Consider the following 14,231-nt stretch of genomic DNA (forward strand, 5'->3'; position numbering starts at 1 on the left):
TTTGGTGCAGAATGGCAACATAAGCTAGCTGAATTCTGATTGGATACACAATAAAACTAAAAACAGCAGCACTGGAACAAGCTTAATATGACATGAAGAGGATATGAATAATTTTAGATATTTAGGGAAAGTAAATAAAAAAATAATTGTATCTTAAATTATGATCATGATTTCTGGTTATGTTAGGCCACCAGAGAAGTCCTTGCTGGCCCTGACGGCACACCACTGTCAGTGATAAGGCTGACAAATGGTACCTTTTTGTTTGAGAGTAGAAAAGGCTTACACTAATACGGTCATGTTTATATTTTCAAATTCTCATGTACAAACCCCGTTTCCATATGAGTTGGGAAATTGTGTTAGATGTAAATATAAACGGAATACAATGATTTGCAAATCATTTTCAACCCATATTCAGTTGAATATGCTACAAAGACAACATATTTGATGTTCAAACTCAAAAACATTTTTTTTTTTTTGCAAATAATCATTAACTTTAGAATTTGATGCCAGCAACACGTGACAAAGAAGTTGGGAAAGGTGGCAATAAATACTGATAAAGTTGAGGAATTCTCATCAAACATTTATTTGGAACATCCCACAGGTGAACAGGCAAATTGGGAACAGGTGGGTGCCATGATTGGGTATAAAAGTAGATTCCATGAAATGCTCAGTCATTCACAAACAAGGATGGGGCGAGGGTCACCACTTTGTCAACAAATGCGTAGGCAAATTGTTGAACAGTTTACGAAAAACATTACTTAACCAGCTATTGCAAGGAATTTAGGGATTTCACCATCTGTCTGTAATATAAATGATAAATAAATGATAAATGGGTTGTACTTGTATAGCGCTTTTCTACCTTCAAGGTACTCAAAGCGCTTTGACACTACTTCCACATTTACCCATTCACACACACATTCACACACTGATGGAGGGAGCTGCCATGCAAGGCGCTAACCAGCACCCATCAGGAGCAAGGGTGAAGTGTCTTGCTCAGGACACAACGGACATGACGAGGTTGGTACTAGGTGGGGATTGAACCAGGGACCCTCGGGTCGCGCACGGCCACTCTTCCACTGCGCCACGCCGTCCCGATATCATCAAAGGGTTCAGAGAATCTGGAGAAATCACTGCACGTAAGCAGCTAAGCCCGTGACCTTCGATCCCTCAGGCTGTACTGCATCAACAAGCGACATCAGTGTGTAAAGGATATCACCACATGGGCTCAGGAACACTTAGAAACCCACTGTCAGTAACTACAGTTGGTCGCTACATCTGTAAGTGCAAGTTAAAACTCTCCTATGCAAGGCGAAAACCGTTTATTAACAACACCCAGAAACGCCGTCGGCTTCGCTGGGCCTGAGCTCATCTAAGATGGACTATGGACTAATACAAAGTGGAAAAGTATTCTGTGGTCTGACGAGTCCACATTTCAAATTGTTTTTGTAAACTGTGGACGTCGTTTCCTCTGGACCAAAGAAGAAAAGAACCATCCGGATTGTTATAGGCGCAAAGTTGAAAAGTCAGCATCTGTGATGGTATGGGGGTGTATCAGTGCCCAAGACATGGGTAACTTACACATCTGTGAAGGCGCCATTAATGCTGAAAGGTACATACAGGTTTTGGAGCAACATGTGTTGCCATCCAAGCAACGTTACCATGGATGCCCCTGCTTATTTCAGCAAGACAAGCCACATGTTACATCAACGTGGCTTCATAGTAAAAGAGTGCGGTACTCGACTGGCCTGCCTGTAGTCCAGACCTGTCTCCCATTGAAAATGTGTGGTGCATTATGAAGCCTAAAATACCACAATGGAGACCCCGGACTGTTGAACAACTTAAGCTGTACATCAAGCAAGAATGGGAAAGAATTCCACCTGAGAAGCTTAAAAAATGTGTCTCCTCAGTTCCCAAACGTTTACTGAGTGTTGTTAAAAGGAAAGGCCATGTAACACAGTGGTGAACATGCCCTTTCCCAACTACTTTGGCACGTGTTGCAGCCATGAAATTCTAAGTTAATTATTATTTGCAAAAAAAAAATAAAGTTTATGAGTTTGAACAGCAAATATCTTGTCTTTGTAGCATATTCAATTGAATATGGGTTGAAAAAGATTTGCAAATCATTGTATCCGTTTATATTTACATCTAACCCAATTTACCAACTTATATGGAAACGGGGTTTGTAAAAATCTGAGATTTTAAAGAAACGTTAAGTTTTCTTCCCTTTCAGGTCAAGCCCGACTTGACCTGCATTGAGCATCCTGTCGGACAGAACGAGAATCAGTGTTGCGTACAGGGATTACAGCCACTCGGTGTGTGTTCGTGTAAGAGAGAGGAGAGTATCTTAGAAAGCATTTAGTTTTAAGGTCAAAGGACAGCGTTCAACTCGAACTTGTATCTGATACACTGATTAGAGTTAGCATCAGTATTGTTAAGGATGTCACGGGACCAACTCCCCCTTCCTTTTTCCGACCTGCGTGTGTGTGTTTCCAGTGTGCTCACTGGTGAAGGGATGGAGGATTTTTCGTGTTTTGTGCTACTGCAAATTCCCCGGGGTCTCAGCTGTACATGCAGCATTGAGCTAGATACTGTATAAAGCCCCCCACGGTCTACTAGCCGCAGTTCAATTGCTTTCCTTGAGTGTGTGTTTTGTTTTAATGTCCAATTGCTCCAGCATGAGCACAGTTCATGCACAACCTAGCATTTAAGAAGGTGTGACGGGTTCATGTAATACTGTACATAGACTGTTGCGCCAGGGGTAGTGTAGTGGTTAACACGGCTGACTTTGTTTCCAAAAATATTTTTTTAGGCTTTGCTCTCTTCATCTAATTCAATATTACTCGGCAGATGCGGGTTTTCTTCCTGTATATTGCATAATTGCTGGACTATGATGTTATTGTCATTGTTGACTAGGGCTGGGCGATATATCGAGTTTGTAAGATACATAGATATATTTTGAAACAAGATATGAATTAAGAAAATATCGTAACATCGATATAGTTTATTTCACAACAAAAATGACCAAACACCGCTTGTTTGTTGTGTTCCTTGTTCTCGCCCATTTCTAACTCCTTCGTAATGGGCTACTAAACCCCTCCCCTTCCTCCTTCCAAGACGTGCTTGCATGTATAAGAACATCCATGATTGGTGGTTGTTTACTATGATGAGTCACGATTGGTTAAGATTAGGGCAAAACATTAGGGGCAGGCCAATCAGAGGCAAGATAGGGCAGGTCATGGAGCCAGGAAGGGAAATCACAACAGACATCCCAAATGACGACGAGAGAATCGTAGAAGAGAAGAGGGAATATTCAAGCGGGCGATTTATATATTAAAAAAAACTAATGGAAGATGGCAGAGGGATTCTCTTCCTTAGATTTTTCTTTTAGCGATGTAGACAATGTCCAGGAAATCCACAATGTGTCTACTTGGCCATATTTGGACAAATGTACCGTATGCGTCTAGATAAAACATTCATTTGAGTTGTTTACCATGTAAGCACAAATCCAAACTGTTCTTGAGTTGCATATTTCGCACGAGAAATGCTGCCAAAAATGTATACCGAAGTGAGGAAGATCATAGCCACACAATTAAGTCAAGTCACTTACTTGGCGCTGACCAGAACTGTACGTGTGTGACATCGTCGACTGGGAATCAAAAAGCGCCTGCCTGCAAATTTATTTTTTTATCTGAGTTTGATACATTTTGTATTATTTGCACAGCTATGTTATTTATTTTACATAGGGAGAATATTTTTCAATTTTATTTATGTTATGTAATTCTGTGCTACTTAAACAGTTTATTTTCTGTTCTGTTAATACCCATCTTGACTAATCCATCCATCCATCTTCAACTGCTTATCCGGAATCGGATCGCGGGGACAACAGCTCCAGCAGAGACCCCCAGACTTCCCTCTCCAGAGCAACATTCGCGACTTCCTCCTGGGGAATCCCGATGCGTTCCCAGGCCAGAGAGGAGATGTAATCCCCCCATCTGGTCCTTGGCCTGCCGCGGGGTCTACTCCCAGTGGGACGTGCAACAAGGACCTCCCTAGGGAGACGCTCGTGAGGCATCCGCACGAGATGCCCGAATCACCTAAGCTGGCTCCTTTCCAAGCGAAGGAGCAGCGGCTCTACTCCGAGTCTCTCTCGGGTGACTGAACTTCTCACCCTATCTCTAAGGGAGATGCCAGCCACCCTTCTGAGGAAACTCATTGCGGCCGCTTGTATCCGCGATCTTATTCTTTCGGCCATGACCCACACTTCATGACCATAGGTGAGAGTAGGAATGTAGATAGCTCGGTAGACCGAGAGCTTTGCCTTCTGGCTCAGCTCTCATTTCGTCACAACAGTGCGGCAGAGAGACTGCAATACTGCCCCAGCTGCTCCAATTCTCCGGCTGATTTCCTTCTCCATCTTTCCCTCACTCGTGAACAAAACCCCAAGATACTTAAACTCCTCCACCTGGGACAGAGTCTCGTCCTCTACCTGGACTGTACAATCCATCGGTTTCCTGCTGAGAACCATGGCCTCAGATTTGGAGATGCTGATCCTCATTCCAGCCGCTGAACACTCGGCTGCGAACCGATCCAGTGAGAGCTGAAGGTCACGAACCGAAGGTGCCATCAGGACCACATCATCTGCAAACAGCAGTGACGTAACCTTTAGCCCCCCGAGACGTATACCCTCTCCGCCATGGCCACGACTCTGCCTAGAAATACTGTCCATGAAAATCAGGATAGGTGACAGAGCGCAGCCCTGGCGGAGACCAACCCCCACTGGAAACGACTTACATCCAAGCACCCGGACACAACTCTCGCTTTGGTTGTACAGAGATTGGATGGCCCTCAGCAGGGTTCCCCTCACTCCGTACTCCCTCAGCACCTCCCACAAGATCTTCCGGGGGACCCGGTCATACGCCTTCTCCAAATCCACAAAGCACATGTAGACTGGATAGGCATACTCCCAGGCCTTCTCCAGGATTCCCGCAAGAGTAAAGAGCTGGTCAGTTGTTCCACGACCAGGACGGAATCCACATTGCTCCTCTTGAATCTGAGGTTCGACTATCGGCCGGACCCTCCTTTCCAGTACCTTGGCATAAACTTTCCCAGGGAGGCTGAGTAGTGTGATACCCCTGTAATTAGCACTCACCCTCTGGTCCCCCTTTTTGAAAAGGGGAACCACCACCCCAGTCTGCCACTCCCTCAGCACTGTCCCAGACTTCCACGCAATGTTGAAAAGGCGTATCAACCAAGACAGCCCATCAACACCCAGAGCCTTCAGCATTTCTGGACGGATCTCGTCAACCCCCGGAGCTTTGCCACTGTGGAACCCCCATCATCCTCAGGCTCTGCTCCTATCAGGGAGGGTGTGTCTGATGTAATTGGGTTCAGGAGTTCCTCAAAGTGCTCTTTCCAACGCCCTAAGACTTCCTCACTTGAAGTCAGCAAAGTCCCATCCTTGCCGTACACAGCTTGGATGGTTCCCTGCTTCCCCCTTCTGAGGTGCCGTATGGTCTTCCAGAACAGCTTTGATGTCGCCCGATAGTCCTTCTCCATGGATTCCCCGAACTGCTCCCACACCCTCTGCTTAGCCTCGTCCACAGCCACGGCCGCTGCCCTTCGAGCCTGTCGGTACCTTGCAACTGCCTCCGGAGTCCCCTGGGATAACATACCCCGGTAGGACTCCTTTTTTCAGTCGGACGGCTTCCCTGACCATCACTGTCCACCAGGGTGTTCGAGGGTCACCGCCCCTTGAGGCACCTAAGACCTTCTGGCCACAGCTCGCAGCTGCAGCTTTAGCAATAGAGGCTTTGAACATTGCCCATTCCTGTTCAATGTCCCCAACCTCCACAGGGATGGCAGAGAACTCCCGCCGGAGGTGGGAGTTGAAGTCCTTCCGGACAGAGGACTCCTCCAAACGTTCCCAGTTCACCCGCACTACACGCTTGGGTTTGCCAGGTCTGTCCACAGGTTTCCCCCGCCATCTGACCCAACTCACCACCAGATGGTGATCAGTTGACAGTTCAGCCCAAAAATGCAGCCTATAATCTTCCTAAATAATCTTTTTTTCCTCTCGTCTAAATAGAATATCAAGTTATTCAGTACTTGAATTACAAAAACGTTGCTTGATACGATCTTTTATTTCTGCACACATGAAGCTGCCTTCCTCAAACGCTCAAAGACAAAACACCTGCACAAAACAAACTACCGCACAAAGACAATTACACACAAACGCCCGCCGCCATTCATGAGCACCACAAAGCAACCAGGTGCAGCCCACACGAGTGAGTAAGGTGACCGTCAACAATTCTTTGCCCTCTTTATTATGTAAACACTCACTGGACACCTTATTAGGTACACCTGCATGATGCAAAATAGTGTCCGAACAAAACGCAAAAGTGCTCATATTTTCTAGAAACAAAGAATTGAGTAATATTGTTATAATAATGCATGGTTTTAGCCTCTCTTTAAGTCCACCACTGATCTGTATTTGCTGAATGTCAAACTAAAATGATTAAATTAAATAGTATCAACTGATTGCACTCTCTTGTGCGTGCGCCACACTGTGCAAATGGGGCGGCTTTTGGGATTCTCCCCACTTAAACGGCAATGACATTTATTGCCAAGTGGCTATTGAACCTCTCGACCTGACCTCACGTCTTAATCCCTCTTTACCTTTCAGGTTTGTCCTTCTACAGCCATGTGGCGGCCAACTGTGAGGAGGTGGCTCACTTTAATGAGGTTGGTATCTTTTTATTTCCTACCTCGATAATGGCAGATGGGCAATTCACCAGACTGTAATGCAGTAAACAAGGCCCCGATTTAACGTACAGTATTAGTATTTGATCGTGGCAATTATTATGCCACCTGCTACTTGCATACATTTTACAACCAGGGCCGTAACCAGAATTTGACAAATACAGAGGTCAAAAATTGGTGGTCCATATGAGGAGCTTTGAAAGGCTGAAATCATGGGTATCCCAGCACCATTACCTTAAGCAACACAATGAAAAATCCAGGTTTTTTTTCATTACTATTCTGAAGTTTGGCGTATAGAGAGATTCAGATTTTTCCCAAAAGTATCCCACAATGCATTGCCGGAATCCACGCTACACGCAATACTTAAAGTTACCACTGATAGTCACACAAACACTAGGTGTGGTGAAATTACCCTCTGCGTTTGACCCATCCCCTTGTTCCACCCCCTGGGAGGTGAGGGGAGCAGTGAGCAGCAGCAGTGGCCGCGCTCAGGAATCATTTTGGTGATTTAAACCCCAATTCCAACCCTTGATGCTGAGTGCCAAGCAGGTAGGCATGGGTCCCATTTTTATAGTCTTTGGTATGACTCGGCCGGGGTTTGAACTCACAACCTACCGATCTCAGGGCGGACACTCTAACCACAAGGCCACTGAGCAATACTTAGGAACTATTCGGAGGAAAATAACATTGCACAGGTTGTAATACGATGGAGAAATACTGAAAGTCTTTGGTAGAAATCCCTTTGTCGTTACAAGGAAAAAACAGCCGTAATTGGATGCAAGGATCCGTACCAGATCGACAAGACTGAGTGGAGCAGGGATCAAAACATCTTCCTCGAAGTCTCATACCCGGACTTGGTGGACTATCTAAATTTCCAACCGAAGCCATTTTATACTTTAAAGGATTTTCTAAACTATAAGAGCCTTGAAAGCTACGTCCGTTTTGTTTGTGGATGGGTTTGTGATGTTTCTATTTTTATTGCATAAACTCAGTGGACATTGTGGTGTCAAGACGAGAGTCATGCACTTACAGAAATTGCCTGATCAAAGTTTAACACCATGGATGATTACGGATAACAAATCTAAGGTCATCTCATCACACTGTGATTGTAAGGCAGGATTGGGAGAATGCTGTTCGCATGTGGCTTCAGTTTTGTTTTATGTGGAGGCTACAGTCCGGATAAGAGTAGTGAGTACAATTATTTTTTTTAATCAATACAACTACTATCAAAGTTCTTCGACCAAGCACATCAAGTTAATGCAAAGTAGGGTTGTCATATTTATTTGACATTAATTTTTACTTACAAAATGTCTCTCAATTACCTAAAGCCGAACAAACACGAAGATGTTCATAGCACACACGTGTGCTGGGTACATCGCAACAAACCATGATAACACACTCTTCTTTTTAGTAATTTCTCCCCATCCTAAAATGAACCTTAGTAATTCGATAAAAGCTAGTCTTATTCCTCCCACCTCGATTGTGACAGTGACAATGGCACAAGTCGTCAGCATTATGAGTATCACTGGATAAATGATCGGCGACAATTAGCGTTTCACGAACGCGGCCCTTCAATATAGCATGCATTGTCGGAAATGTAAACAAATCTGAACCTCTCTTTAAACAATTTTAACATCATAAAAACAAAAGCTTAAAAACTTTACAACATTTCATTTCCGACATGGGTTTATTAAACCCAAGATCTTGTGCTTGGAATTTGAAGTACTTGTTACGTGTGCCACAAGAGGAACCAGAAGTTAAAAGGAGAAATCTGTCTTCATATTCTAATCAGTCACAGAGCGTTACGTGGCCAGGAAATTGTTTGGGGTAAAATTTCATATGAAGCGCCTTGTCATTCAATAATTTACATTTGACAAGCTTTTCTTCACACAAAACTGGGCCCTTCCTATGGACAGCGAAGCCCTACGCAAAGTGTGTGTTCTGTATTTAGGGCGAGGTGGCACCTGACTGACATGATAGTATTATACCGACAGTGTTTCATATCAATTTAATTTAGGTGAAACCAACATTAGTGACGTCAGTATACTTCAATGTTAATGTTATGTTGTCAGCACATTTCGGATCGGATAAGGTTTAAAGTAAATGTGAACTTAAGTGCGTTACAATGTTGTCTGAAGTGCATGACCAAAGATCGTACATTGAGAAAGGATGATCTACCTCGTGGTGCAATACAGTGCACACGATGTCCTACACAAAGTATTTACAGCCAGTCATACCATCTTCTATTTGCCACTAAAAATACCAAAGACATGACCTCGGTATCCTCAATAGTATTTACGGCCATGGTTATAACTTACAGTGGCTCAATCAAACTGAGACTGGCAGCACTTTTCAATCATGCATTCCAGGGAAATAGATATTCTTGCAATGCTTTGTCATAGAAAATAGATTCAAATGCAAGGTGTTTATCACACAGTGGAAGAAAAACAGAAAACAGTTAGAAAAAAAGGACGATATTCCTCTCTAACGGTCTCCCTGAGGGGGAATTCAGTTTTTATACACTGTTATTAAACATGCTGTGTAAATGAAAGGCCAGAAATGCACTCGCACACAATCAGATGGCCATGGACTGTGGGGTATGTCAAAGAGGAGGCTGTACACATAAGAGCACTCCAAGCAGTTGCTCAAAGGCATATACAACCTTTTCTTTTTTCTCTGAAGTCAAATGTGAATATGCCAACCTCTAAGTCCCCAAGCTAAGTCCTTACACACCTAGCTTTCTCGATTATCCAACCCCTAATAGTCCCTCCCTGTACGCATATCACGCGATGTACCTAGGGCCCCGCGATATCTGGGGGTCCCCACTTTGTGTGCAGAGGTGCATTTAAAATATAATTTGATTAAAGACAGGGCGGTTCGTAAGAAAATTTACCCCAAACATATTTCTAGCCTCTTACTGCTCCGTCACTGATAACAATATGTCCCTTAACCACATCACAATTCTGATTAAGGCACTGACTGACCTTGTATGCTTAGTGTTAAATTTGGTATTTTGTTGTTCGTTGTCCATGTTGTGTTTTTCAGTTCCCTAAAGGTGTGTACTCCCGTGATTGTGGTGATTCGGCTAACATCCTAAAGTTTGAGTGGGTATTTTGAAGAGCGCATGTTTCAATCCGATTTATGGGGTCATTATTTGTGACTATTTGTCAGAAAACTAACAGCAGAGGCAACACTAACGTGACCAACATGGGCAAACATGCAGCAGCTTCCAAAACACACACAAACCGCCAAAACACGTCTATGAAGGTTCTCATTCATCTAGGTCATTGTCATCTCAGGGCGTTTAATCGATCGCAACTGGACTGCTTGGTTTGTCTTGGAAGACGTTTCGCTGCTCATCAGAGTAGACCATCAGTTTGTGCTGATAGACTTAAATTGGTCAGATCTCGTCTGAGATTTGAGTCAGATCTATAGGGAGATTTACACTTCAACGACTGTCGTTGGCTTTGACCGTTAGGATTGCTCGTTTGCATTAAAACAAGTGTTTTTGTCACTACGATAGGGCGAAACCATCCTTGCCCAGGCTCACCCTCCTGTTTTTTTTGAGTATAAATATTTGGGTTTTTGGCACCAACCGCTGGACTAGATCTTATCAATCTAAGTCGATAAGCACGAACCGATGAAGCCTACTCGAATGAGCGGTGAAACGTCTTCCAAGACAAACCAAGCTTTTCAGTTGGAATCGATTGAATGTCCTGAGAAGCAAAAACACATCCTAAACACACACAATCCCCTAAAATACATGCATCACAACTAATTTAATTGGTAGCTCTACGATATTGTTTCGCCAACTTTCTTCTGGGCATCCTACTCATGTCTTTGTATATCCCTCCCAGACCTGGCGCCACTGTTAAGGTGTACCCATAATGTAGATGGCTTGTCAGGCACATCAACATCAACATCAACATCAACATCAACATCAACATCAACATCAACATCAACATCAACATCAGCATCAACATCAACATCAACAGCGGCCGTCTTGAGTAGGGGTTCCGTCAGATCGACTGGCACTAAAATTTTAGCTGGTATACCTGGTAGTGTTTTCCCCTTATTGCATGTATTTTGAGAGTTTGTGTGTGTTTTGGATGTTGCTGTGTGTTTGTCCCGCACTTGTGTTTTGTGAAATTGCATGTGTTTTGCCGGTTTGTGTGTGAATATTTGTCTGTCTATTTGTGTTGGCCCTGCGATGAGGTGGCAACTTGTCCAGAGTGTACCCTGTCTTCCGTGCGAGTGCAGCTGGGATAGGCTCCATCCCAAGGTACGAGAGGTAGAAAATGGATGAATGGATGCGTGTGTTTTGGACGTCGCGGCGCGTTTGCCCCTGTTAGTTACAGTACAACAGTACGGATGCATGTTTTGACACCCTTTTGGAAGAGTTATCTTAGGCCCCGTTTACACTAAGCCGTATAAGGTTATCCAGGGTAAAGACTCCCGCCCCCCGGCGCAACGCGACCTAGTACACATACGCGGAAAATGCGCACGTCATAGTCATCTCTAGTGTTGCTTTGTGTGCAAATTCTTACAATTAACTTATCTGAACAATATCCAGTGTTGTGGTATTTCAATTAAACTGGAATTCAGTATGCTGTGGGGCCCTATTGTAGTAAATCACACCTGAGACATCATAAATTAATCAAATATTTATTAGACACATAAACAATGTGATAAAGAACATTTAACATTAATCAATCTAGGGATCTAGATATCTGTCCATTCGTTTTTGGTGACTTTATATACTCTGGCCCGAGACGTTGAGTCCGCGACATACATGGTGGACAATAACTGATAGTCTGCTTTGCCAGTCCAAATGCATTCGCCGTTTTCCTCGACGGCCAGGTAATACAAAGCACACGCTATCTTTTTTATCACATCCACGGGAGCTCGCATTCTTGTTGTCCCTCCTTCGACAAATGGACAAAGTTTTTCGGTAAGTAAATCACAGCTGACCTCGACATTCGAAAGTTCTCTTGCTGTCTGAGAAGTGTTGTATCCGAAATAGCTGCAATCGCTTTCTCTAAATGTATTCATGTGTGATTTTCACAAGCGTCTGTACATGTAGAAGAAGGAGAAACATGTGCATGTCTGGATGACTTGCCTTCATATTTCCAGTGGCTAGCTCCGAGCTACGAAACCACTTTATTATGAAGCTGGCTGTGGCGCGTTCTTTCTGACGTCACTTTCTGTGTGGGCGAGGTCTTTCTGGCGTCACTTCCACTACGAACTCACTTTGTAAACGATCAATGAGTCCATACAAGGCTAAGTGCCGGATATTCAAGAATTACACGGCTGACTTACCCGTGTAAAAATTTGTCCGAAGAGGGGGACCTTAAACGCTGGTTTAGTGTGGCTGAAACGGAGCTTAGGCTAAATAATTATTTGTTTAAGGGGTTAAACGACTTAGTGTAGACATGGCCTTATACAAATACATAGGTATTCTCAAAATCTTCCACATAATTGTGCAATACAACACTAGTTTATGCATACAATCCTACCAGATTATCATGAGTAACCAAACATTTCAAGCCTTTTTAGTCTCTGACATGCTCAGATTTTGTACAAAAAAGTAGCCTTTGACGGGCTTTCAAGTTAGAGGAGGCCTGTTTCCTTTGCTGAACTGATAACCGAAGCTTTTGTTTACGCTTTAATCAGGAAGATTGTTCAATGAGTCCAAACATTCGCCACAGTCCCCAATCCTGCGGATACGCACAATCAGATTAGCGCTCACACCTACGCATTGACACAACACATTCCAACACTTAACAATCACAACTCGACTAGAAATGCTTAACTTTGAAGACAAAACAGCTTTTTCTTATGACTGTCAGAAATGGAAACAGGGTTTTAAGTTAAACCAAAAGTGAGCTGAAGCCCTAGATCTGTTCTTCGTAACCCTCATGGGTATTGTCTGTGAGAAAAGCAGGCAAAGGAGAGAAATGTGTCAGAAATATCTATGATGACATTATCCCCTTGCCTGAACTGAGCGACTATTACTGATTTCTTGCGACGTTGTCTCATTTGTTGCTCTCTTGTCTGCCTCGACGCTGGGGGGGTCATTAGCATCACTCAGCATCAATAAAATGTCTAGAAGGACGACTACAAGTGGCTCCCGAGACCTTGTGTGTTTGTGTATGTGTGGGTCTGTGCGTACGCTGGTGCCAGGGCGTGTATATATAGTGTCTTGTTGGCCTGTCGCCTTTCTCTGAACTACTGGAACCACTGCAACACTTGCATGGCTCAGTAAGCTCAGTCAGGCCTCTGGTGTTGAGGTGCCATTAGCATAGAGCTGTGAGTCTTGTTGCTTTATGCATGGTCTAGCAAGAACGCCTTTGAACTAGCATGCCGATTGCCTGGATGGGGAATGCGTATTCATTATTCATCCCATGGTGGGATTTAGCTTTTAGCTACATTCCCCACCAGTGCCTCCCCCTCACTAGTTAAGACAGAAGTAGAGCAGAGAACAGCCAAGCCTGCAAGTTGTATGAAGTTTGGGGGCTTTGCTTCACTGCTAATGTGTGTGCGAGATAGCGGTTCACCATGTCCAAAGACTTGACTTTGCGGGCAAGACCTCATGCAAAAATGATGATGCTCAAATATTTAGTCTTCATGAGTGAGCATCCAGCTGTTGCAGTTTGACTTTTTAATAATAAGCCTGTGATTATGTCACACAAGACTTCTTTTTGGATGATTTCACTTGGACCTGCCATGCTGGATTTTGTGATTCATAAGAGCACTGAATAACAATGAGAAATGTTTTTAAAGTTATTAATCGGTTCTGACAGGAAAAAAAATGTATCAAATTGGTTGAAACCAGTTTTTCAAAACAGTCTTAGGCCCCTTCTACACTAAGCCGGATAAGGTTATCCAGGGTAAACCCCATCTATCCATCTATTTTCTACCGCTTGTCCCTTTTGGGGTCGCTAGGGGTGCTGGAGCCTATCAGCTGCATTCAGGCTAGGCTGACCATATTCTGAAATCCCAAAAAGAGGACACATATATGCGTGCCAAGGCGGGCAGCACGCCAAGGCCAGGACGAGGTGAAAATTTGCCAATGATACTCTAACTTGCTTTATAAATAATATATATATTTAAATAAAGCATTTTTTCTCCTCTGTTGACAGCAGTGTTGGCGCTAGGAATTTTCAAAATGGGGTCCCACAGTCAATTTTTGGGGTCCCACTTTTTTGTAAGCGTTTGGAAAATTTTTTATAAATGTATGCATTATCCTGTTATATCTCACATTCTAAATTGTGTTTTGGAAAATGGTTGTCATAAACGTTACTTAATTCATAAAAAAAATAATAATAAAAAAAGAAAACACATTTGTATACATATGTAAATGTATTCAGTTATAAACATTCATTCACTTTCTTCTGTCCTTCATGGATCTAAACTTTACCGCTGCTGGTAGTTTTTTCTAGGTGTATTAATTTCAGTATAAAAGTTTAAAA

The 14,231-nt window shown here is 43.4% G+C and overlaps 1 protein-coding gene across 16 annotated transcripts in view; it reads left to right on the plus strand.

Moving 5' to 3' along the window:
* otofa (otoferlin a) overlaps positions 1-14,231 on the plus strand; it is a 157,434-nt gene that overhangs the window by 6,495 nt on the left and 136,708 nt on the right. For all 16 annotated transcript variants that reach the window (XM_061987276.2, XM_061987288.2, XM_061987289.2 and 13 more), the window contains exon 2: positions 6,683-6,741. In XM_061987276.2, coding sequence (XP_061843260.1) covers positions 6,683-6,741 — 59 coding nt within the window. The remainder of the gene's footprint in view (positions 1-6,682; positions 6,742-14,231) is intronic.

The sequence above is a fragment of the Nerophis lumbriciformis genome, linkage group LG26 (genome assembly GCF_033978685.3).
Source record: "Nerophis lumbriciformis linkage group LG26, RoL_Nlum_v2.1, whole genome shotgun sequence".
NCBI lineage: Eukaryota > Metazoa > Chordata > Actinopteri > Syngnathiformes > Syngnathidae > Nerophis > Nerophis lumbriciformis.